The 25,553-nt window shown below is 49.1% G+C and overlaps 1 protein-coding gene across 1 annotated transcript in view; it reads right to left on the bottom strand.

Annotated features, from left to right (window-relative positions):
• Positions 1 to 21,813: 21,813 nt before the first annotated feature.
• The window catches only part of HS1BP3 (HCLS1 binding protein 3), a 31,237-nt gene continuing 27,497 nt past the window's right edge, over positions 21,814 to 25,553 (bottom strand). The window contains exon 7 of the mRNA XM_086700092.1: positions 21,814 to 24,009. Coding sequence (XP_086556218.1) covers positions 23,751 to 24,009 — 259 coding nt within the window. The 3' untranslated portion in view covers positions 21,814 to 23,750. The remainder of the gene's footprint in view (positions 24,010 to 25,553) is intronic.

Here is a 25,553-nt window from a genome sequence, read left to right on the forward strand (position 1 = left end):
GTGTGTGTGTGTGTGTGTGTGTGTGTGTGTGTGTGTGTGTTTTAAATCTCTGGGAACTTAATCAAAGGTTTTTCCTGTGTGGTGCCCCAGAATATAAAATGGAGGAAGACATGACCCAGAGCTTACCCCCTACCTGCTTTTTGGGGGGCCCCGAAACACTTTTTGGGCCACCAGTAGTTTGAAAACTACTGACACACAGATGTGACCCAAATGTTTAAGGCTCTTCATAACTCTCTCCTCTGTCCACCCAGCACCTCTGCAGCCCCACCTGTGGCCACACCAGGTACTCCCGGTTTCTGTCCAGGCCCTCGTGTGTTTTTTCACCCTCTGCTTTGTCATCCTGGAACACTGATCTCTCTCCCTTTCTTTCCTCTTCCCTCCCATTTTTCTCCTGGAAAACTCCTGGTCATCCTTCAAGAGCCCGGCCAGGATACCACTTCCCCAAAGAGACTTACCTTGATCTCCGACTACCAGACACCCACATACATAGACAGAGTGGCCCTTTCGTCCTCTCTCCATACTGCATCTCCCTACCCCAACATCAAAGTCTTCCTTCTCCTGTGTTTGAAGTGCCTGTTTCCCTGTTTGTCCCCACAAGTGTCTGAGCTCCTTCAGAGCCTGGTGTTTTTTCACCTCTGCATTTTCTGGGTTGGGCCCCTAGGCCCCATCTGCCTCATACAGGTGACTGCTCGGTGCTGACCCGAGGTAGCCCCAAGGGCCTCGGCTCACTGGACTCTAGGTGGGATTTGGAGGTCCAGCTCAGGGCCACCCCTCATGGCCACACAAGGGGGCTGAGCCTGCATCATCGCTAAACTCCACGTGAAGTGGGCTCCCTCCATGTTTATGGTGTGGACTTGAAGCACGGGATTTGCAAGCTTTGAGCAGTATGAGGACCTCCACCTTAGCTCTGGCCATTGCCCCCCCTGCCCAGCAGGAAACAGGCATCTGCTCCAGGACTCTGGAGTAAAAGGTCACTTCCTGGGCCAGGGTAACCCTGGCAGCATGATCCTGTCCCCTTCCCCTCGCCCAGCAGCCTCAGTCTAGCCAAGTGTCCATGTAAGCTCTGATTTGGTCCAAGTTTACAGTCAGGCTAAGGAAGGTCTTGTGGTGGTTTTCGAGCCCCGGTCAGATTTCCAGACGTCCCAGCGCAGCCTGCCGCTGCCTTGCTGGGGGTTTCTGCAAACCCCTGAGCCTTCTGCCTCAGTTTTCTTGGCTGTAAGACAAGGAAGCAGATTTGGGTGAGAAGTGATCAAAACTGGGCTGTAGGAACCTTAGGGATTCCACAGACGTTAGAGTACTTTTGCCAAGCAAACTACTTTGCCTGGAGAAAACGCAATGCTTTTTTTTTTTTTTTTTAATTTTTTTTTATGTCAGACATGTTAAAGTTCTGAGTAAGATTTTTTACCCGAGAAAAAAAAATAATTTTCACTGATTGAAAAAAACACCTAAAAACTACTAGATACGATTTTTATGCATTTAGAAATCCAAATAGTGTGGACTGAAATTCTAGGAGGTTCTCAAAAGATCGAGACTGAGAGAAATTCTGGGGAAGAAGAGCCGCTTTCTGTTCCCAGCTTAAACTGCTGTTGTCGTTACATCATTGCGAGGTAGGGGTGCCTGGAAAGTCTCTTTCCTCCCTGTGTGTTGCCTTCAATGTCAGAAGTTTGCTCACATAAGACTGACTTCTTCAGATATATTGTTGTGCTCTTTTTCTTCTTTAAATGTTTATGTGTTGATTTTGAGAGAGAGAGAGAGAGAGAGAGAGACTGAGCACCTGCGGGAGAGGGGCATATGGAGAGAGAGAGACAATCCCAAGCAGGCTCCACGCCCCTACTCGGGGCTCCATCCCATGACCCGGAGGGGCACCGGGAGATCATGACCTGAGCCAAAATCAAGAGCTGGAAACTCAACTGACTGAGCAGCCCAGGTGCCCCTATGTTATCATGCTGTTTAAAATCTTCTTTTAAACCTCCCTCCTCCTTCTCCAAGGGTTCCTGGGCTGGTGAGCTAAGCTTCTCCTTGGAGTAGGGAGGGAGAGGGCAGCCGCTGGGAGGGTAGGGTGGGGGTGGGGAGTGGCTGACACGAGGTGAGGGGGTGTGGAAGTGCCGGAGGGGCACAGGCACCCGAAGCCTGGGTGAGCACTGTCCCCCGGGGCCTGTGGCCTATTGGAGAGATTACTAAACTCTGCCGGAAAAGTTCCTATTTTTCTGTTCAGGCTCCTGGCATCCGGTCCAGGCCAGGACCTGGGCTGTGGGGGTTCCAAAACAGGAACTGGGGCAAGAAGATGGAGGGGCTGTCACAGCCCGGGGCTGCTCGAGGACACAGCAGTGCCGGCACGTCCCACACTCCCCCCCTCCCCCCGGGGCCAGGGAAGTGCTCCTCACGTGGGCAAGGCTCCCAGCACAGCCAGCCACCTGGATTCGTGCCCAGTTGGGGACATGAGCCTGCATCACCCCAATCATCCTGGACACCCAGGTCAAGCAAATGAGTTGTGAGTACTTAAAATCAGATTCGGATACGTTCCAAACTGGGAATCTGTCTCAGGGGACACTACTGGGCTTGCAGACAGAGGCCAAAGGACTTTGAGCCTTCTCTGCAATGTTCTTTTTTTTTTTTTTTTTTTTGTCCCCAAGGAAAATGTATTCATGGACTACTTGGGTAAAAATAATAATAATAAAAAAGACTTTTTTAAAGGCCAGACTTAAAGAATTTACTGTAAAAATATCAGTTGTCTTACAATTGACTCCAAACATGTTCCCTTTCAGAGATGGGGTGGCAGGGAGTAGGGGCTGACTGGTTCAGACAGTGCTCCTGACTTGCTGAATGGTTTGGAATTGGATCTGGCTCCTTGAGCCTCAGTTTCTCCATCTGTACAACGGGGAGGTGGACCCAATATTCTCCGAGGTGTGTGTGGGGGGGGGGGGGGCTTCTTGCAGTGGTGACGGTTCACTTCAGATGCAGTGTCCTCTGAGACGCACGCCCTCAGAGGCTTGGATGTGGTCCCAGGGCAGTGCATGACAGTGGAGCATGCCTGGGACTCTTTGGGCAGGTGAGCTGAGCTGTGTCCCTGGGGAGAGTATGCCAGGCCTCAGAAAGCCACCCCCCCCACCCCCCCCACTGCCCCAGGACAGTCAGGACAAACAGTGGCATAGTAACAGGTTTAGTCATGTCCCTCTCCGAGTTTGGGACTGAACAGCCATGACCTGTGTGTGTCATTAAGACAGAGATGGTCTGGTTAGGGACATTGCCCCAGTGACCCTGCCCCCGGCACCAATCACTATGACAACAGCTCAATAGGGTCCCAGCGGCCTAAGAATCCTGCTTCCACTGAGAGCGAGGTTGGCTGAGGTCAAAGAGGGATTAATAGAGCCCTGTTCTCATTACACCACAAAGCGCCATTATTACAAGTCGCAGTGGCCCTACCAGGAGATGCATCATGTTTTCAAGTCACAGAGAGCCCAGTCCACCAAAGAGAATGGTTCCAGCATCAGCTTCAAAGTCACCCTGAGCCCAGAGGAGGAGGAGGAGGAGGAGGAAAATGAGACATGTCCAAATGTCCAACGGACGGTCACACAAAGCAGGGTAAAGCCAAAGCACAGCACAACTTGGCCTCATTCACACAACGATGTTGATGACATTATTACATTAAAGTCCTCACAATACATAGAAACAAGGTTACAAAATCTGTTGACAAGATGCCATTTTTCTTTCAAAAAATCATATATATACATATACACAGTAAAGATATAGAAGAAAATATTTTATTTTATTTTTTTTTTAATTTTTTTTAACGTTTATTTATTTTTGAGACAGAGAGAGACAGAGCATGAACGGGGGAGGGTCAGAGAGAGGGAGACACGGAATCTGAAACAGGCTCCAGGCTCTGAGCGGTCAGCACAGAGCCCGACGCGGGGCTCGAACTCACGGAGTGTGAGATCGTGACCTGAGCCGAAGTCGGCTGCTTAACCGACTGAGCCACCCAAGCGCCCCCAGAAGAAAATATTTTAAAATGTACCAGTGATTATCTTTGGAAAGTGGGATTGTGTAATTTTTTTCTTTTGGTTTATCTGCATTTTTTGTAATGAAAATATATTTATTTCTCTTGCATTTCTAAAAACCTTTCTTAAAGTTTGGTACAGAGAATTAGAAGATTGTCATTCTTTCCCTCTGTGAACAAACTGCAGTTAATAAAATGCATGGGAGGGCATTGATTCGGAGGGTCATGTTTTCTTATAAAGAATATTTATATTCTAATATTTATAATGTAATATTTTAGTAATTCAAGAAAAGATTTTTTAAGAAATTTTGCATTAACCAGTATATAAGTATATACTGAAAGTATATAAGAAACATTATTCTAAAGAATCCTGTGTATCCTCATGCCTTCTTACAACGGAGTGCAATGGAAAGAATTCATCGGGGGTGCCTGGGTGGCTCCATCGGTTGGGCGTCCAACTTCGGCTCTGGTCATGGTCTCATGGTTCCTGAGTTCAAGCCCTGCATGGGCTCTGTGCTGACAGCTCGGAGCCTGGAGCCTGGTCTGGATTCTGTGTCTCCCTCTCTCTCGCTCTCTCTCTCTCTCTGTCTCAAAAATAAATAAACACTAAAAAAAAAAAAGAATTTATCATTAGCTTTATCACTGTGAGGGGTCTGAATTCTACCATATTATGTAATAGGCTGATCTTTAGGACTATTGGACGAGCAGAGGTATTTGTATCTGCAGTGAATAGTCTCAGATAACCCTACTCATTAAGTATCTAGACTTGCTTTTTGTAATTTTTCAGTCTGTCTCACCCACTGCTGATAAACGTCAGGATGAACATCCTGCCCGTAGCAACTCTTTTCCTGCTCTCTCTCTAATTCGGTGCTTCAAGTCTACTATCATCTTAGGAAAAAACGTAGATCCTGCACTTTGTCAAAAGTGTGAGTGAACTAAGGGAACACAGAGAGCTGAGTGGGGCCTCGAAGGGGAGGCTCTGACAAGCTGAGGTGCAGAGTGAGAGGTGTTCGAAAGGAATGGCTCCCGGAGGCTGGGGTTAAATCACGTAGCATCATGTAAGTCACCTTAAAGAGTCTGGACTTTATCCCGAGAGCAGTTGGAAGCTATTGAAGAATTTCAAGAAGGGAAGTGAGGTGTTTACGTTGGTGTTTTAAAAAGATTACCACAAGGATGATTTCATGTGTGGAGAAACACGAAGGGAAGGAAATTTGGCTGTGAAAAGATAATTATTGGGACGTTTATGTGTGTGTTCTCTTCTAGCTGATGAGCCCAAACACATTCTCCCTTTAAGAGGGGTCATAGGAGAAGTTTCTTTCTGGCCTCTGTGCCAGGAAAAGAGAGGCATCCCCTAAGCTCTAGATATATTTTTATGCCATTGGCCTATATATCTTATAAATAATTGCATTTTCCTCTTTGCTTTGGCCACCAGGAAGCCCCGTGTATGTAATTCTGCACACTGACTTTACCCTTCTCTCTCTGTCAGATGCAACTTTTGTCTTGCCTAGAATTATTTATTTATAGTATCCTTCCTATTATTTGAATTTCCATAAGTAGCATCAAATGATTTTTGGATCAAAGTATAGTATTTAAAAAATCCTTTAGAAGTCTCAGCTTGAAAAAAAAAAACAAAAAAAGATCAATAGCTTTTGCTATTTGGGTATGGGCAGATTTCACTATGTTAAATACTGCTTTTAAAAATAAGGAAGTCTATGACACCAAAAGCATAAACTACCAAAGAAAAAGTAAATAAATGGGACTTCATGAAAATTTAAAACTTTTGTGCTTCAAAGGACACTAGCAAGAAAGTGAAAAGGTAGCCCACAAAAATGGGGAAAATATTTGCAAATTCTGATAAGGGACTCATATCTAGAGTATATAAAGAACTCTTACAACTCAATTTTAAAAGTCTAACAATCCAATTAAAAAAATGGAGAAGGAATCTGAACAGACATTTCTCCAAAGAGAATATACGAATGGCTAATAAGCACATGAAAAGATGCTCTGTGTCATCAGTCATCAGGGAAATGCAAATCAAAATCACAATGAGATATCACTTCACAGTCATGAGGACAGCTATAATGAAAAGACAGATATTAACAAGTATTGGGGAGGATGTAGAAAAATCCGAGCCTTCATCCAGCACTGCTGGGAATGTAAAGTGTTGCATTTACTTCACAGTCTGGTAGTTCCTCAAAAAGATAACATGGGATCATCGTATAATTCGGCAATTCTACTGTAGGTATATACCCAGGAGAAATGAAAACATGTCTACACAAAAACTTGTATGTGAATATTCATAGAAATGTTATTCATAATAGTCAAAAGGTAGATTCAACTAATAGAATCCAACTAATAAATGGATGGAATACTGATACATGCTACATCATGAAAAGATCTTGAAAATGTTGTGCTAGGTAAGTAGCAAGTAACAAGAAGCCGTATCTTTGATCATTTCACTTACATGAAATGTCCAGAATGGGCAAATATTTAGAAGACAGAAAATAGATTGATTGCTTAAAGTTAGGGGGTGTTGGGGAGATTGGTACATGAGAGCTGAAGAAAGTGGGCTTTCTTAGATATATATATGGTGATGAAAATGTTCTGAAATTGATTGTGGCAGTGGTTGTGTAGCTCTGTGAATATAATAAGAACCACTGAATGGTACATTTTAAGGGCGAGAATTGTGTAGTATGTGAATTATATCTCAACAAAGCTTGTTTAAGAAAACCTGGGAAGTCGCCATGCTTGGCCCGCTCAGTATACTTGGCAAGCCAGGTCTACATAGCAGCAGAGGTGGGTTTCAACTCCAGCTCAGCCACTTCCCAGCTGGGTAACCTTCTCCCATAAGGAACTTCACCTCCCTAAAAGGGAGACAGTGTTATTTGATGCAGGAACTAAGAGTGCTAGCACTCAGTAGGGACAGAGCAAGCTGCTCTCCAGAGGGCCCTCCAAAGCACCCCCCCCCCCCCAAATGATTGGAACTCACAGATTCTCCTTATGGGAATTGACTGTCACTGGCCTTGTTATATTTAAATATTTAAATAACAATCCATCAGACTTTATGCGTCTGAAAAACTCAGAGAAGGTGCTGGAATGCAGGTGTGTGGCTGAGGCCACCTTTTCCATCCCTCCCTATTTCCCAGGAAGCCTGGTCCAGGGTGGGACTGGGATGGTCTGAGGTATGGCTGTCTGCCCTTCAGTGGTCGTTCAATCGCTTGACCCTTCGCTGAGGAATGAACAGCTCTTCATTCTACACCCTGTGTCTCTCAGGCCCTATATAAGCTGTCCTACTTTTTTTTTTTTTTTTTTTAAGTTTTCTTGTTTATTTATTTAGAGGGAGGGGCAGAGAGAGAGGGAGGGAGGGAGAGAGAGAGACTCTCAAGCAGGCTCTACACTGTCAGCACCCAGCCCAATGCAGGGCTCAAACCCAAGGACCATGGAAGAGCCTGGCTGGGCCTAGAGTTCTGAGTCATAAAATTACAGAAAGTCAGTGGGAAGTCCCCTGGGGTTCCAGATGGGGAGACTGAGGCACAGAGATGGGCAGGCCCGGCCACAGTGGCCTCCCCAGCTCAGTTCTCTGGAGGATTCAGATGTATTCAGTGACCTCCTCTATGTGCTACACTTGGCTTACAGTTCCAGTGCATTCCTGTACTTAATCCCATCAAACGTATGAGATAGATGTGTTATTTCCTCTTCTACAGACCGGAGTACAGAGACTTGCCCAAGGTCACTCAGAGAGTAAGCAAGCTCCGATTCAAACCCTGCCTGTCTGATGCCAAAGCCCATGCTCTTTCTCCTGGAATGGTCCCCCAGTTTCTCCATTTCCGAAGTCAAGGAGGTCATAGGGGAGAGGGTTCTCCACTGCCCCAGCTGCAAGAGGACTCTGCTCCAGACTCAGGATTTCCAGAGTTTGCTTCGGCCTCCTCTGGTTGTGCTGCTACCCTCCCATCTTCCTCCCTCCCCACCTCACTCACTTCTTCCCCCAGCTGCTCCATTCTCCCAGCCCAGGTCTGGCCCTCTCTCAACTTGGGAGCCTCGGTTTAAACTCCCATGGGAGAGAGGGGAAAGCATTATAGGCATCCCCAGTTCTAAGCTTGAGACGATCTCTCAGGATGCCTTTTGTTGCCAAGAAAAATGAAACAGATGTCTGGCAATAACTTCACAAGTTTCCTGCCAAACCAGAGGAGAGCTTGTCTTTGGTTTAGAAGCGGCCAAGAAAGACAAGCCCCAGCCCGTATCATTCCCAGGAAACATGCAAACACACACGAGCTTCTCAAACCTGGGAGGCCTGCACTCCAGCAGGCTCTCTGGGCAGGATTTCAACATCAGCTGTAGAAACACGCTGCCCCCTTCCTCCACCTGCCTCGTGCCTTCCATCCTCCACGGCCCCCCAGATTTTCCCCGCCACCACCCTGTTCCCCATTATCCAGTGACTCTGTGGCCTCCTGGCCTGGCAGGCAAGGCTGGCTTCCTTGCTGGGCTTGTTTCCCAGCATGCTCTAGGTACCTCTTTGTGTGTGTGGTAAAATACACTAAATGTAAAATTGACCATTTTAACCATTTTAAAGTATACAACCCAATGATTTAGTACACTTACAATGTTGTATGCTCATTGCGACTATCTACCTCTGAAGATTTCATCACCCCGAAACGAAAGCCCATAGCTAGCCACTCCCCTTTTCCCCAGCCCCCAGCCCCTGGCAACCACTAATCTGCTTTCTGTCTCTATGAATTTCCTATTCTGGACATTTCATGTAAACGGCATCATGTTTGGTTTCTTTTGCTTGGCTTAATGTTTTCAAGGTTCATCCATGTTGGAGCGCAGAATAGGACTTCACATGGGGATACTTTCTGGCTGAATGATATTCCGCTGAGTGGATATACCACGTTTTGTTCATTCATTCATCAGTTGATGGACATTCACTTGTTTCTGTCTGTGAGCTATTTTATGAATGGTGTTACCACGATATTCTTGTGCAAGTTTTGTGTGAACACCTCTTTTGAATTCTTTGGGGCATATACCTACAAGTGGAATTGCTGGATCGTATGATAATTTTTTAACTTTTGGAGGAACCACCAATTTTTTTTTCCTCAGCAGCTGTACCATTTTACATTCTCAGCAGCAGTGTGAGAATTCCAATTTCTCCATATCTTTACAAACACTTGCTATTTTTCCGGTTTTTTAAAAAATTAAAGCCATCCCAGTGAGTGTGAAGTGGCAGCTCATTGTGGTACAGATTTGCATTTTCCTGATGACTACTGGTGTTGAGCGTATTTTCATGTTCCAGTTGGCCATTTGTATATCTTCTCTGGAGAAATACCTGGTAAAGTTCTCTGGCCATATTTAAATTATTTGTTTTGGGGCCCCTGGGTGGCTCAGTTGGTTAAGTGTCCGACTTCAGCTCAGGTCATGATCTCACCGTTCATGAGTTCAAGCCCCGCATCAGGCTCTGTGCTGACAGCTCAGAGCCCAGAGCCCACTTCGAGTTCTGTATCTCCCTCTCTCTCTGGCTCTCCCCTGCCCCTGCTCACACTCTGTCTCTGTCTCTGTCTCTCTCTCTCTCTCTCTGTCTCTCTCTCTCTCCCAAAAATAAACATTAAAAAAAACAATTTAAACTATTTGTTTTACTTTATTGTTGAGTTGTAAGAGCTCGTTATGCATTCTGGGTACTAGCCCGTTATTGGATACATGGTTTGCAAATACTTTCTCCCATTTTCTGAGTTGACGTTCCACTCTCTTGATGGTGTCCTTTGCAGCACAAATGCCTTCAGTTTTGATGAAATTCAATTTATTTTTTTCTTTTGCTACTTGTGCTTTTGGGGGCACATCTAAGAATGCGTTGCCAAATACAAGGTCATGAAAATCTACCCCTATGTTTTTTTTCTAAGGGTTTTATATATTTAGCTTCTATATTTATTTAGGTCTTTGATCCCTTTTGAGATGATTTGGGTACATGATGTGAGGTAGGGCCAATTGCATTCATTTGCATATGTATAACCCCTTTGACACCATTTGTTGAAGAGACTATTCTTTCTGCATTGAATGCTCCTGGCACCTATGTCAAAATCAATTGACCATAGATGTATTGGTTTATTTCTGGTTTCTCAGTCCATTCCATTGATCTATATATGTCTATCCTTGCATTATCACCACACTATTTTGATAACTGTAGCTTTGTAGAAAGTTTTTAAATCAAGAAGTGTGAGTCCTCCAATGTTGTTTTCTTTTGCAAAATTGTTTTAGCTTTTCAGGGTTCCTTGCAATTTGATGTGAATTTTATGGTTAGTGTTTTCATTTCTGTAAAAAAGACCATTGAGATTTTGATAAGAATTGTACTGAATCAGTTGATCAATTTGGGAAATATTGCCATCTTAATAATGGTAAATCTTCTGGTACATAAATATGGGATTTTTTCCATTTATTATTTTCCTCTTTTTTTTTTTGTCTCTTTCAGCAATGTTTTATAATTTGCAGTGTACAAGTCTTTTACTTCCTTGGTTTAGTTCATTCCTAGGTATTTAATTGTTTTTGATGGCATTATTTATGGAATTATTTTTAATTCCCTTTTTTAGACAGTGTATAGAAATAAAATTGATTTTATGTGTTAATCTTGTATCCTTCAACTTTGCTGAATTCATCTATTAGTTGTAATTGTTTTTGTGTGTGTGTGAATTCTTGAGGATTTCTTACATGTAAGATCATGTCATCTACAAATAGACAGTTTTACTGCTTTTTTTCCAGCATGGATGCCTTTTATTTCTTTTTCTTGCCTAATTGCTCTGGCTACAACTTCCAATACAAGTCTGAATAGAAGTAGTAAAAGCAGGTGCCCTGTCTTGCTCCTGATCTCAGGGAAATGCTCTTGATTCTTGTTGGCTTATCTCCCCACTCTCTCCAGGGTGTCTGGCTCCCTATCCTTGCTGGCTCTGCTGCCCCAAGGAAAACCACTCTCCAGCCTTTGCCGTATCTTCCAGTCCCCACCTCTGCCCTCTGCCTCTCTGTTGGGTTCCCTGTCCTTCATACTAAGTTTTTGGAGGAGTTCCCTGTGCCTCAGTCGTGTGGCCCCCACTAGTCAGGTAGCATCTCCCTGGCCCTCTCCCTCAGTTCTGAACATGAAGGGGACAGGGACAAACCTCGTAAACACGGAGGTTTGGAAAAAAACACCTGTTTTTCAGGACCCTGAGGGGTCAGGCTTGCTGCAAAGAACTATGTTTGGGCCTGCTGGGCCAGAGGAAAAACAAATCACCAATTCTTGCTGGTCTGATTGGCAGGTGCCCAGAGAGACCTGGTGGCCATCCATGAGATACGGGAGTTCTGGGTGCCTGGATCTGTGGCAGCTGGAGCCTGCTGACTTGGCATGGGAACCTCTGTTTGTGGGCAGGAACTTTTGCTCCCTTCCCTCTTAGCTGGAGGGGAATCTTGTAAGTGCCCACAGTGATGCCCATGCCCCTGAGGCTAGGCACCTCTGTGAAGACAATGGCTTGAGCCACAAAAAAGTTGGGCTTGGAGCATAAGTCCAGAAACAGAAGCCAGATGCATCCAGAACCACGCGTTCCTTTGGCTAGTGTGAGGTCATATCCTCCCAGGGGCCCTCAGCACCCCTCTGAGACTGCCAGAGTCTGCTGGGGACCCTCTGCCAAGGCTGGCACCAAACAACTCCCAGGAGAATTGCACAAAACCATCATGACAGTGGTATGCTGGGTCAAGTGGACACAGTAAATAAGAATATAGAATTCTGAGAAACCTAAATTAATAATTTAAAAATTATGTATATTCTACAAGCAGAATGCATATTTTAAAACATCTATTGAATATTTACAAAATTTGGGTATGTGCTAGGCTATAAAGAAAAACTTTTAAATTACGGAAAGAGAAATCCTACAGATTCCCATTCTCAGACCATAATGCAATAAGACTAGAAATGAATCACAGAGGGATAATAATAATAATAATAGTGATAAAACGTTGGAAGCAAAAGCACAAACATATCAGCAGTATCAGTATTTAGAAGAGCTCTTCACTTTTAAACAGGAAATAGAAACTATGAATTTAGACTTCCAAAAAATTAATGAAAATGAGAACATTTTGAAGTCTGTGGGAGGTGACCCAAACTGTGCCAGAGAAAATTCTGTGGCCTTCTGTGTTTTTAAAAGTAACAACGAAAAAGGGAAAGTAAATTAAAAATGTAATTCTAAAAAAAAAAAAAAAAAAAAAGAACTTAAAAAAAAGGAGAAATGGACACAGTTAAAGTGGAAATTAATGAATTAGATGGAAAAGAAGTAGGGGAGCCTGGTCAGTTGGGCATCAGACCCTTGATTTTGGCTCAGGTCATTGATCCCAGGGTTGTGGTGGGATCGAGCCCCATGTCAGGCTCTGCACTGAGCCTGGAGCCTATTTGGGATTCTCTCTCTCTCTCTCTCTCTCTCTCTGCCCCTCTCCCCACTCCTCTGCTCACACACACACACACACACACACACACACACACACTCACACACACATACACACACACACACGATGAAAATTAAGTCAAACAGATCTTTAAAACCAAAAACTGGTTCTTTGTAAAGATGCATAGAATAAATTTCTTACAAATATAACCAATTAAGAAAGGAGAATAAAAAAAAAAACCCTAAAAAGAAAATTGCACTATTAACCACCAATATGAAGACAAATTTTAAACTAATAAAATAACATGATATGTATCTGACATCTGGACGATTTTCTAGAAAAATATACATGATCAAAATCAACTTGAAAAGAGTTAGAAAAACATGTGCAAGTTCATGTTCGTAGAAGAACCAAAATAATTATGACGAGCTAAGCTCCTCCAGAGAGCAGGTCCAGGACTTTTCACAGGTGAGTGACAGGTGGGGACAAGGGCATACTTACACCCCTTGAGGAGGGGGAGGGGTGGGCCTGGGGGTTTGCCCAGGTGCTTTGTCACTTTTATGGTAGGTCTGTCCTGATTTCAGCGTGAGCCTAGGGACCCAGTTCTTGGATTGGGGCTCTGAGCTCCTTCCTCTCCTCTCTAAACTTGGGACCATTCAGCCTCAGGCTAAGGGCATGTTCCTCGAGCTGAGCCCAAAGAAACCAATGCCAAGAGAAAAATTACCTCAGGAACAGGCAGGGGCCGCAGCAGGAGCTGCCTCTCACTAATTAGCAATAATAGCACCTCAGGCTGACATTAGGGAAAGTGAGGTGACCTGTGTAAACCTCCTCGCATGTAGCCGTGTAGGGTGTCCACCTTTAGGTGACCATGGGACAAAAAAAAAACAACTCTCTGACCAATGCCTGAAGCAGGATGAGACTCTCCTGGGAGGCAGAGGCCTGGCCCTGACCCCCACCAGCACCCTGACCTGCTGCTCTCACAGGGCCTCGTGAGCAGTCTTTGGCTCTCTGCCCCTTGAGAACCACATGACAGGACTTCCTTGATCTTCCAGCAAGCAAAGGTCCATGCACTCTCTGACCCAGAGGGAGAGCTGGTGGAGGCCTTCGGCAGGACTGAGACTCCAAAGCCCACTTCTGGGGTCCAGGTGGACCCCTGAGTCTCCCCCAAGGAAGGCTCATTTTCTTGAAGGTCAATGGAGCCCAAGCCGCTGGAGCTCGATGAGGCCTTTGGGAGAGTCCCTGGCATGGTTTCCTGGTAATGGGGTCCCCCAGCCTCATCCCATGAGAAGTAGGAAGACCTGGCTGTGCAGCTCCATGGATTTGCTGAGGGGATCTTACCCACCTCTGAAAGGCACTGCACCATCTTGCAATAAATCCTCTCCATCTGCCTGTCCAGGACAACTACAGGGAAGAGGAAGGAAAGATGGAAATCATACAGAAGAGAGATAAGCTTTCAGGGAACCAAGGCCAGTCAGTGCTTCCAGGCTGACGGGATTTTGACCCCTCATATCCCCCAGGGAACTCTGGGGTGGGTCTCTCCCTTCACAGGAGGCTTCCAGCCCCTTCCCTGAGATTTGCCCATCTGCTGGACCAGGAACCCCTTCCACCATCAACCAAACATTTGTGACCTTCAGCTGGAACCCAGGGCTCCCTGGCGGCTATAGACGACGTCATTGAAGGTGGGGCATGGTCTGGGGTGGCAGGAGTGGGAGACATCTTCTGGGTCAGGAGCCTCAACTTGTGGTTCTTCTTTTTTAAAAAAAAATAGACTTTATATTTTAGAGCAATTTTTAGTTCACAGCAAAATTAAATAGGGAGTATAGAGAGTTCCCATATACCCCCCTGCCTGCACACACCTCTCCCATTATTAACATCCCCCACCAGAGTGGTGCATTTGTTATAAATGATGAACCTGCACAGATATATCACATCATCAAAGCCCATGGTTTACATTAGGGCTCACTCTTGGTGTTGTACATCCTATGCGTTTGGACATAGAGTGACAAGTATCCATCATTATAGTATCATACAGAGTAGTCTCGCTGCCCTAAACATTCCTTGTGCTCTACCCATTCATCCCTCTGCCCCCTCAGTCCCTGGTAATCATGGATCCTTTTTCTGTCTCCACAATTTTGCCTCTTGCAGCATGGCATGTAGTTGGGATCATACAGCACGTCGTCTTTTTTGATTGACTTCTTTCATGTGCGTTTCAGGTTCCTCCGTGTCTTTTCATACCTTAATAGTTCATTTCTCTTTTTTTTAAATTTCTTTTTCTTTTTCTTTTTTGAGAGTGAGAGAGAGACATAGTGTGAGCAGGGAAGGGGCGGAGAGAGAGGGAGACACAGGATCAGAAGCAGGCTCCAGGCTCTGAGCTGTCCGCACAGAGCCCGACACGGGGCTCGAACCCACAAACTTGTGAGATCATGACCTGAGCTGAAGTCAGATGCTTAACTGACTGAGCCACTCAGGTGGCCCGATAGTTCATTTCTTTTTAGTGCTGAATAATATTCCATTGTCTAGATAGATCACTGTTTATCTATTCACCTCTTGAAGGACACCTTGGTTATTTCCAAGTTTTGGAAAATAAGAATAAAGCTGCTATAAACATTGGTGTGCAGGTTTTGGTGTGGATATAAATTGTTAACTCATTTGGGTAAATCCCAAGGAACATGATTGCTGGATTAAATGGTAAGACTCTGTTTAGTTTTGTACTATGGTTCCTCTTTCAACAGCTTTATGGAAGTATAATTTACATACAGTAAAAATTCCCCTATTTTAAGTGCGAAGTTTAATGAGTTTTGTTTATAGTCATGCTCAAATTGTAGAATATTTCTGCCACCTCAGAAAGTTTCCTCATGCCCCTTTGCCCAGCCCCAGCCCCAGCCCCAGGTGACCACTGATCTGTTTTCTGTTACTATAGTGTTGCCTTTTCTAGAATTTCATATAAATGGAACCACACAGTATGCAGTTGTGGGGGTCTCATTTTTTTTCACCTAGCCTGTTTCTGAGATATTCACCATGTCATCGTATCTATTAGTGTTTTCCTTTTCTTTGCTGAGCAGTATCGCACTGTATGGATGTACTTGTTGGTTTATCTGTTAACCAGCTCATGGATACTTGGGTTCTTTCCTTTGGTTGGGTCTGTTATGAATAATGGCGCTATGAACATTTGCATATATCTTTGTGGTTGTGGCTTCTTTCCAAAGGAGAATGCAGGAACCCCACCCCCAGTCCTGCCCAGAGCAAGCAGGGAAATGAGGAGGTTGGGGGAGGCTCAAGGCATCAAGAGGAAAGGGCATCACCTCCAGGCCCCCTCACAGGCCAGGCGGGCCACAAGCCGCCAGAACTGCCAGAAACCTTTCTCCCCCCGGAACTTTCCCTTCCCAGCCCCGCCTAGCCAGTTGCTCTGAACAAAAGGTCAGGGGCCAGGAGGGGGAAGCAATGTGTTTATTTCCTTGTCTCCATGGTGCTGGGAAAGCTGTACTTGGTCTGGGGTGCGGGGTGCACTGGGATGAGCTCCCTGCTGCCACAGCCCTGCAGGTGTTACTAGTAATCCTCATCAGAATGACGTCTTCTCCGGAGGCTCATTTCCAGCATGTTCTATCTATCCTCCCTATGGTCGCCCTCCATGGCTCATCCAGATCTAGGACCCGGGTCACATCCCCAAACCCCCATCCACCAGGCCCCTTTGTGGATCTCAGACGACACATGTGCCACATGGACCGTCTCCCACGACCCCCACCCCACGAGACGTGGCAGAGCGGGCTGCCCACGTGGCAGACGGGCAGACTGCGGCTCAGATAAGCCCTGAGGCTGGTATAAAACGACACAGCCTCTCACCTACAGCCACCTTTATACAGCAAGCCCCATGGCTCCCCCTTCTCCAAAGGTCTGGCTCTCACTCTCAGAGGAAGAGAAGGAGCACTTGAACCCCAGAATTGCTTGTTCTGCAATAAACAACTGAGTAACAGTGCTCAGAATTTTAAAGATTCACATAGAATGTGTACTAGGCATCAGACATTGATCAAAGAACTTTACAAACAGTAACTCATCTTCTTATAACTACCCTAATGAAGCAGGTGCGATTATTATCCCCATTTTACAGGTGAGGAAACCAAGGCCCAGAGAGAGTAGGTAACTGGCCCAGAGCCACACAGCCAGCAGGCAGGAGAGCAAAGAGCTGACCCATACTTTCAGCCGCTGCACTCTGCTGCCCGTGGGGTGGTTTGCTTGTTTCATGTGCCAGTCATTAATTTCTAAAACCGTTTTATTGAGGTATAATTTAATTTAAAATTCATCCTTTTTATGTGTGCAATAAAATAATTTCAGTGGATTTATAGACCTGTGCAATCATTACAACAAACCAATTTTAAAACATTTCCATCACCCCCCCAAAAGATCCTTTGTGTCCGTTTGCAGTCACTGTTTTGACCTCCAGCCTGAGGCAAATACTAATCTACTTTCTGTCTCTGAGGATTTGTCTCTTCTGGAAATTTCATAGAAATAGAATCATACACTCTGTGATCTTTAAAAAAAAATTTTTTTTTAATGTTTATTTATTTTTGAGAGAGAGAGTACAAGCAAGGCAAGGGCAGAGAGGGGGAGACACAGGATCCGAAGCAGGCTCCAGGCTCTGAGGTGTCAGCACAGAGTCCCATGCGGGGCTCGAACCCACAAACCTTGAGATCATGACCTGAGCCGAAGCTGGACACTTAACCGACTGCCCACTCTGTGTCTTTTTGACCCTGGCAACTTTCACTCAGCCTGATGTTTTTGAGATTGAGTCACATTGTAACAGGTGTCAGCACTTTGTTTTTTACCGCTGGGTAATACTCCATTGCGTGTCTACCCCACGCAGACACACACGTTTTGCTTGTCCATTGGCCAGCTCATGGGCTTGTTGGTTGTTTCCACTGTTTGTGATGAATCAAGCTGCTGCTGTATACAAGTCTTTGTGGGGCCATAGATTTCCCTTTCCCTTTGGGCATATGCATGGAAGTAGAATTGTTAGATCATTGTGGTAAATTCATGGTCAACTTTGAAAAACCTGCCAAACTTTCACCAAGGTGCTGCAGAATTTTCCATTCCCATGCTGGTGGATTTTACAGTCTGCGAGGTCGGGGTTCCAATCCCAGGGCCACCCATAAAACCCAACGAGCCTGATGAGAATCCCAGACCACCAGGCAGTCAAATGAGGCCCCCGGGCCACCAGTGGCTCAAGCAGAGCCTGTCTGCTGCTCCTGATGGTCGGAGAGACCATGGGTGGGGGTGGGGGGGGGGCGGGGCCATCAGGAGGACAAGAAGTCAGCTGTTCTGCCATCTACTCTGAAAGAATCACCTTCTGGGACCCACAGCACTTGCTGGGGGAAATCAGCAAAGTGGCTATTAAACCAAAAGGAAAAGCAGAAACGCACACGTGGGGAAGTCGAGAGAGGTCTCACAAAGGAAGAAAACCAACTGAAGAAAGCCCCCCGGGCACCCAGGGAGGCGGCCAGCAGCTCTCACGCTCTGGAGGAAGGTCCCCCCCACCCCCACCCACCGTCAACTTTGTCAGAACCCTTTCCAGCTTCCTCAGAGGCCCAGTGAGAAGACGAAGGGGTGACGGCAGGAGGGCAGCCCGGCAGCCAGCTGCCTGGGAGAGCGTCTGGGTGTCCAGAGCCAGGGCGCTGAGCAGGAAGTGCCGTGGCCCCTCTAGGCGACCCTCTAGGAAGGGGACGCAGCCCGCTGTTCCCCAGAACTGATCTGAGCACCGCTGACTCTCCATTTTGTGCCACAGCTTGCTCCAGAGAGTCATCTTTTAGTAAGTTTTGAAGTTTCCCTATTTAATAATGACATGCAACTTTTGATCAGGAAGTTTGGGCGTTTCAGGTGGCAGCTGCCAATGAGAGTACTCTGCCCCTGGCACGTGGAGAGTGTCCAACAAGGACCGTCCCCTCCCTGCTCCCTCCCTGACACAGACAGGGAGGAGGTGACAGGGTACTGCTGACATACCCACAGAGGCCACAGGATGGCACAGAGGCCGTGGCTTGGACAGGACAGGATGGGACAAGACAGGATGGGATGCTGCCTGCCTCACCTTGCCTCCAACACCCAATGGCTTAGAACAGGAAGTAATTTAGACCATTCCGGGCCTGCCACTGCGTCGGGGAAGGGGAGGCACGATGGTCCACAGGTGGGGGGGTGGGGGGTGGGGCAGGGTCAGGCCACACCTTGGCCACATGGGGAAGGACCTAGAGTTCCACATGTCACATGCCCGGTGTGTCCTGCTCCCCCCTCTGGTTACAAGCGATGTACAAAGGCTGGGACGATTAGCGGCATGTTGATTCCAGCGTCTCCCAAACCTTCCATGGTAAGTATCAAATGGCACCCAACAGGCCCTCAGAGAAGGTCTTTGCCAGGCCCCAAAGATGCAGAAATCATCACTCTGCTATCGAGTAAGTCAGCCTGCTTTGAAGGTCCCAGTCCCTTAGTGACTGTACTGGGCGGAGCAGCATCCTCCCCAAATTCACGTCCACCTGGAAGCCATGAACCACACCTTATTTGGAAACCAGGTCTTTGCAGATGTAATTAAAGTAACATGAGATCATACTGGGTTTTCTATACTGGGTCCTAATCCAGTGACTGGTGTCCTTACAAGACACAGACACAGAGAAGACACAGAAGAGATGGCCACATGAAGACAGAGTTGGGAGGGATGCAGCGACAAGCCAGGGACTGCAAGGAGTGCCAGCAACCACCAGAATCTGGAAGAAGCAGGGAAGGATTCTCCCCTAGAGACATCGGAGAGAGTGTGGTCCCGTCAACATCTTGATTTTGGATTTCCGGCCTCCAGAACTGGGAAAGAGTAAGGTCCTGTTGTTCAGAGCCGCTCAATTTGTGATACTTTCTTACAGCAGCCGGGAGAGCTGGGCTCAGGTTGAGAGCCCGGCTCAGGTTACACCAATGCTCCGGGCTGACAGGTGTCAGAGAGGACAGGAGACGGGGAGGAGCCTGCACAGGATGAGCACGGGGCCTCTTTCAGCTGCATCTGCTGTTTGGGCAGGCGGCCCAAAGAACAGAACCGAGAGTCAGGGCTTAGCATGGCTCGTGGCAGATCCAGCTTTACCAGCTCATGTTTTTCCATCTTTGCGTCCTCCGTCGTGCCTGGGAAAGGTACTGTACCCCGGAGGTGCTCAGGCAATGTTCGTGGGGTCTCTCGCTCCCTGTGTCCCCTGAGCACCAGGCTGTGCCTCCTGCTTAGCCCTGGCCTCCCTCTCCTTCTCACTGATTGATGGCCTGATTGGCCAGTTGGGCTGGAGGGAGCTAACTCAGCTTTACTAAAAAACCAATTTAGAGGCTGCTATTTGCTGAGTTGTCAGAGAGACATCAGCGCCTCTGAAAGTTGTCAATAGGGATTCCGCTTACTGAGGCCAGGGGCTCAGCCCATAAGCCCTGCTCCAGAAGCTGTGGTTTTATCCTGAATGCCGGCTGAGAAATGAAATCCTTCAGCTGTCTTTGGTGGCCAAGCCATGGAAAACAAGAGCACGAGGTCAGCCACGAGAGGGATTACACTGGAACTCCAGGTTATTCTCACCGTGCTGTTTCATTCACCATGTTGTATGGAGCACAGCACCTGCCATCTGTGCTCAGTGCCCAGGTTGGGCACTGGGCGCTGCGCACTGGGCACTGGGCTGAGGGTGCCGGTGCCTCCTGACCACCCATCCAACAGCCTGCCATTTCCCATTAGCGTCCAGCTCGTCCTGGGCAGGGGTCCCTCTGCGATGAGCTAGAGTCTGACCAGCCTATGGAATCTCCTTCAGCACGAAGAGGAAGTCAGTCTACCTGGCCCCTTCACTTGGCACTGTGGGCTACGGGGTGGGAGGGTGTCACACAGCTGAGCTAGACTGAAACCTAGACCCTTCCATTCCCAGAGCCGGATGGCTGATTTCTCTAAGGGTCCTTCATCAGTTATCCCGACCCCGAGGCCTCAGGGGATTGACAGGGAATGGTTTGGAGTGGTCAGAGTTTGCATCCAAAACTGGCCACTGAAAGGTCAGCCATTCAAAAAGCCTCTGAGTGTTGACTGTGCCCGCTCTGGACAGCAAAGACCCAGCAGCACTGGGAAGCGCCTGCTGCCTGGCCGGGGCCGCCTTGCCAGGGAGAGCAGCTCCACTGCCCTTCTCTTTTCCCCAGGATTTGCTCAGCTGGACACTTGGGGAGCCGGAGAACCGAATGAACATGGTTTTCCACACGAGGCCTCCCTGCAGATTCTAGGGGCAGAGACAAACCAAAGCCTAACACTGGGTGTTTAATCTCCACACAGAGTGTATCAAGTGCCATCCACGATGGCAGCTGGGCATTAAGGCCAGAGGGCCCCGAAGAGAGGCTGGACTTGTGCTGTCTTGATGCATCCAGTATGAGGACTTGAGCTGCAGGCAGCCCCCCCCACCGTGCACGTGGAGGCCAGGTGAGTTCTAGAGAGTCGCAGGGACATGATCACGGGACACCAGAGCTCAGAAGGTGGGCACTTTCCAGTCAGCCCCATTGCATGGCCTGGCTGGGACAGGAGCTAGAATGGGGACTTTCCAGAAGAACTGAGCTCCTGGCTTCCTGAGAGGAACAATGCAGGAAGGGAGCGGGGCCCCTGCCACAGACGGCACATCCTGTCCGCAGGGCTCACAGGGGCTTCCTAACAAAGGCTGCTGCCCCAAACTCGACTTCTCGGTTTTCTCTGTACGTGAGCTCTCGGCTGCGGGCTCTTGGCTGTGGGCTCCTTCTCAGAAGAGCCCAACTGTTTATTCCTGGGAGCCAAGACCCAGTTCAAGCTTGGCTATGAGATCCAAAACCAAGCAGTGTGGGGAGGCCAATGTTGGCCCACAGGCTGTCCCTGCTTGGGGCCTCCCTGGCTCCTGGGGACCCATATCTAGTTCTCCAGCCACTGTCAGTGTCACAGAGGCAGCTGCCCAGGACCTCTGGGGCCCAGGCACAAAGCAGCACTTCAGAATCTGAGCTCAGGCAGGAGTGTGGGGGCCAGGACAGGCTTGTGTATGGATGGAGGGGTTTATTTGGTAGGGCTGTGTGATATCAGAGAGTAAAGGGCCTAAGACCAGTCCAAGCCTAGGCCAGTCCCCACTCTAAGGAGATAGTAAGTCTGGAGAAGGGAAGGGTCTTCTTTCCAAACTGTTTCAAGAGTCCTGGCTGGCCAGTGACTGACTCAATGACCCCTACAGGGCCTGGGCTTCTAGTCCCTCTGGCTCAGTTTACACAGTGGAATCTTCCCTCTGGCCTCAACTCGCCCTACCAGGCAGCAGCCTGGAGGGCTAAGTGGAGCTGTGGCAGACCCCAGGGTCCTTCAAGGACAGCTCCCCTTGAGCTCACTGTTAATAGATGCCCTCCCCCACATTGTTCCCCCTCAGCCCAGGCACAGAAAAAGACACCAGTTGGAATGAGTCACTGACATGAACTTTATTGGATTACTGGGTGTCATCAATTCACCAGTAGGTCACAGACCCATGGTGGAGAACCAGCCACAGTTTGAGCATCATTACGGGGGACGTGCACATCTTCATAAGTGTCTAGGCAGCACCAGACACAGTGGATGAACCCACACCACCCATACCACAATGGCAGGTTCCATCTGTGACCCTTTCCAGCGGGTCAGCCCCCAAGGGCTCCAGGCACCTGCCAGCTGAGCCCTCTGCCCCTATGCCACAGCTGGTGGGAGGTGGTGAGTGGGGAGCTGGCACAGGAGAGGGAACAGAGAGGCAGCCCTCACGTCGGCACTCACTCCTTCCGAGGCCTTCCGGGGTGGGGACGTGGAGGTCTGGCAGTGAAAGGGAAGTGCAGCCACCGGGGCCAGTGCCGGGCCCTGGGGAGAGCGGCCTTGGAGGCCGGGTGAGGCCAGAGGAGAAGGCATTCAGCTCTCAGACCTCACAAGTGCCAATTTCCTGTAGCTCTGGCCCAGGCTGGAGAAGGGCAGTCTTCTCAGACTGGACAGCAGACGAGGGTGCCAGGGTACATGAGACACAGCACAGGGCAGAGGGAGTGCTCCCTCCCTCCCCGCCCCCCCCCCGCCCCCCCGCCCTGCAGGACCAGGCACAGCCCAGAAGCAGGGTTCTAGAGACTCTGAAGGCGGCAAGAATCCAGCTTGGCCAGGGGGCCTCCCTCAGGGCTGGCTGTTGGCCCTGATCAGGAAAGCGTTTGGGGGCCTAGCCCCAAACCCCCTTCCAATGTCTCTGTCAAGCAGGAAAAGCCAAGGGACAACAGTGGTTGTGTTTCATTAAAAACTGTGTTTCGTTAAAAACTAGTTCTGGACACAAAGAATATATCAAAAAAGAGATTCTTTGCTCTATTAAAGATCATTCACTGAGAATTTCCTGAGCGCTGTGCCATGTGCAGACCCGCGTGCCGGGGTGTGGGGCATCCAGGAGAAGTCTAAGGCACTGGCCCTGCTCCGGCACAGGGCTCCTTCTCCCTGGAAAGGCGGCCCCGACTGCTGAAAGGCCAGTGAGCATGTCCAGATCTGGGGGACAGGGGAGGCCTGGCCGCATGTGCCACTGGACAGAGTGCTCGAAGTGGCAGCCAAGAGCGTCCTGCCGAGGCCCACTGGGAGTAGAACACCCCAGCTGCAGGCCCAGGCAGAGCGCTAGAGGATGCTATGACCATTCTGCTCAGAGCTGCAAAGCTGGATACTGGACATGGGGCCAGAGGCCCAAAAAGGCCAATGTGTGGCTAGGCCTTCCCTGGGAAAGGAGGAGGGAGGGAGACCAGCGGCTTGTCAGGCTTGAGAGGCAGGGCTGGGCTTCAGGTCTCCCTCAAGTTGGAAACATGGGAAGTTTCCATGCTGCTTATTAGCACCTGGTGACCAGAGCCAGCCCAGGGTTGGGGACACCCTGCCCAACCAAGAGCTCTTCCCGGCACCCACTCAGCACCCATCCCCTGGGGACCTTCTCAGAGCCTACAGGTCCCCAGGAGCCATACATCCCAGGGACTCCACCCCCTCCCCCCAGGCTGGGCAGACCCTCCCTACTATGCAGTGGATACAGTTTCCTGGAGCCCCTCTGGTCTCCCTTCATCCTGGGGACTGAGCTGGTTAGCTCTCCCTCCACAGCCACATGGCTGAGACAATTTGGGCTCCAATTCCTATGGTGACCTCTCTCTCTGTGCCCCACAGGGTTCTCTTTTTTTGTCTGACACTCCAGACAAAACAAAAAAGGAACAAGGTAGTAGTACAGGGGTCCTGTGACCTGGGCGGCCACCCCCCCCCGCCCCCCCCCCCGCCTTGGGAATACAGGTCCCACCCCAGCAGGGCATGTGCCCACCTCACCACATCGCTGCAGGGGACAGGCTCTGCCAGCCCAGGGCCAGCACAGGGGTGGGAGGGTCAGAAGAGGCTGGGGGTGGCCTGGCCAGGTGCATCATGGTCCCGGATATACTGCAAGATGTCCATCTCGTCCATGGCTTGAATCTGCTGCTGCTGCTTCCGCTGCTCCGCCACAGCCTCAGGCAGGCCCGCTTTGGGGGGCACAGCTGGCTTTCTGGGTAGCGCTGGCTTAGCTGCCACTGGTGGTCTGGGCTTAGGCTGGGGCTTGGGCTTGGGCTCGGCCCCCAGGTTCAGAATCTGGTCCAAATCTTCTTCAACTCTAGGGAACCAGAGGGGGAAGCCCTGAATAGAATCTCCCGCAAAGGGAGCAAGGCCCAAGGCACCCCTGGGGACTGTGCCCAGGCCCCGCCCCAACCTGGCCTCCCCCCACCCTGCCCCCGGGGAGGACTGAGGGGAGGCTTCTCCTTCCCTGCAGCCGCACAACACAGCCGGAGCAGAGCCAGCCCCTTGGCGGCCTCTGGGCCTCCTTTTCAGGTGGTCCCCCTCTAGACGATGGCCCTGTAGGTGGCTTGTCCTTCAACCTCTCAAGAAATAATAGCAACAGTTGCCAGATACAGAGCGCCTGCTCTGTGCCAGGCACTTTGGACATATTATCTTGTTTTATCCCCAAACCCTTTAGGGGCACGGCTGATGTCCACCCAGCAGATGTGGATGTTCAAGCCCCAGGAGGCCAAGCTACCCGCCTGAGATGACAGTGTGTGACAGTGCCTGAGTCAGAATCAAGGCGTCAGACTTCAGAAGCTGAGCCCTTATCTAGGCCAAGTTCAGCCAGAGAAAGAATAAATATGGGGCTCTGACCACTGTGGGGTGGGGCTGCCCATCCATGGTGCCCACTGAGGGCCACACAGGTGCCAGACAGCCTACTGAGGGTTAGAGCCACCATGGCCTGGGAGCTGACAGCCATCGCTGGGTGGGATTAAAGCCCACAGCAGTGTGATGGTCACACAGGACCAGCCCCAGGTACCAGATGGCAGTTAAGAAAAGCGCGCCACAACCTGGTTCTGCCCTCTTTGCCTGAGGGAGCTCCTGCTGCCAGCTCCTGGTGGAGGAACTCACTTTCTGGAGACCAGATGCATAATGCAAGACCCATTCAATCCATCCACTACCCACCCACCCATCCAATCAACATTGTGCTGAATACCTACTGCGGCCAGGCATTTCCACATTCGTTAACTCACTCAATGATCACAAGACACTGTTTGGTAGCAGGTATTAGCCCCATTTTCCAGATATGAAAGCTGAAGTACAGAGATAAAGGGCTTTGCTTGGGGCCCATGGCCAGCTTGTGAAGGAACAAGACTTGGCCTGGGGATGGGTGGGTCTCTTGGATGTGTCTGCCCTCCTGGGGCACCAATGCAATGAAGCCCTCCCAGGTTGGGGTTTCTCCAGGGTGGAGGATCCCTCCTTATGCTGAGGCCACAGGCCCCCAAGGCCCTTCAGGTGACACTTGCTGGACCTTTTGCTTCTAAGGACCTGACCCAGACCCCTCTTGCCTCCTCAGAGAGTCCTCTTTTCCCTTGGGACTCTGTGATAACCTCCACACACCTGTGTCCCCTCGGAATTCTCCCTGGGTCAGGCTCCAGGACACTTGCTGTCCACTTTTCTGTCCCTTGACAGATGACAGTCCCATCTGGGACACAGTGATTCAGAGAAGACCCAAAGCAAGAAGAACTGCAAGGTAAGTGACCGACAGGTCTCCTCCCCTCCCTGGGCCTCATTTCCCAATTGGTGAGGGGCTGGATGAGGTCATTTCAGGGACGCTCTCGCTTCCACAAGATGCTAAGGAAGAATGCCCTGACCAGT

Source organism: Puma concolor, chromosome A3 (genome assembly GCF_028749965.1).
Source record: "Puma concolor isolate L17-30 chromosome A3, mPumCon1.1.hap2, whole genome shotgun sequence".
Taxonomy (NCBI): domain Eukaryota; kingdom Metazoa; phylum Chordata; class Mammalia; order Carnivora; family Felidae; genus Puma; species Puma concolor.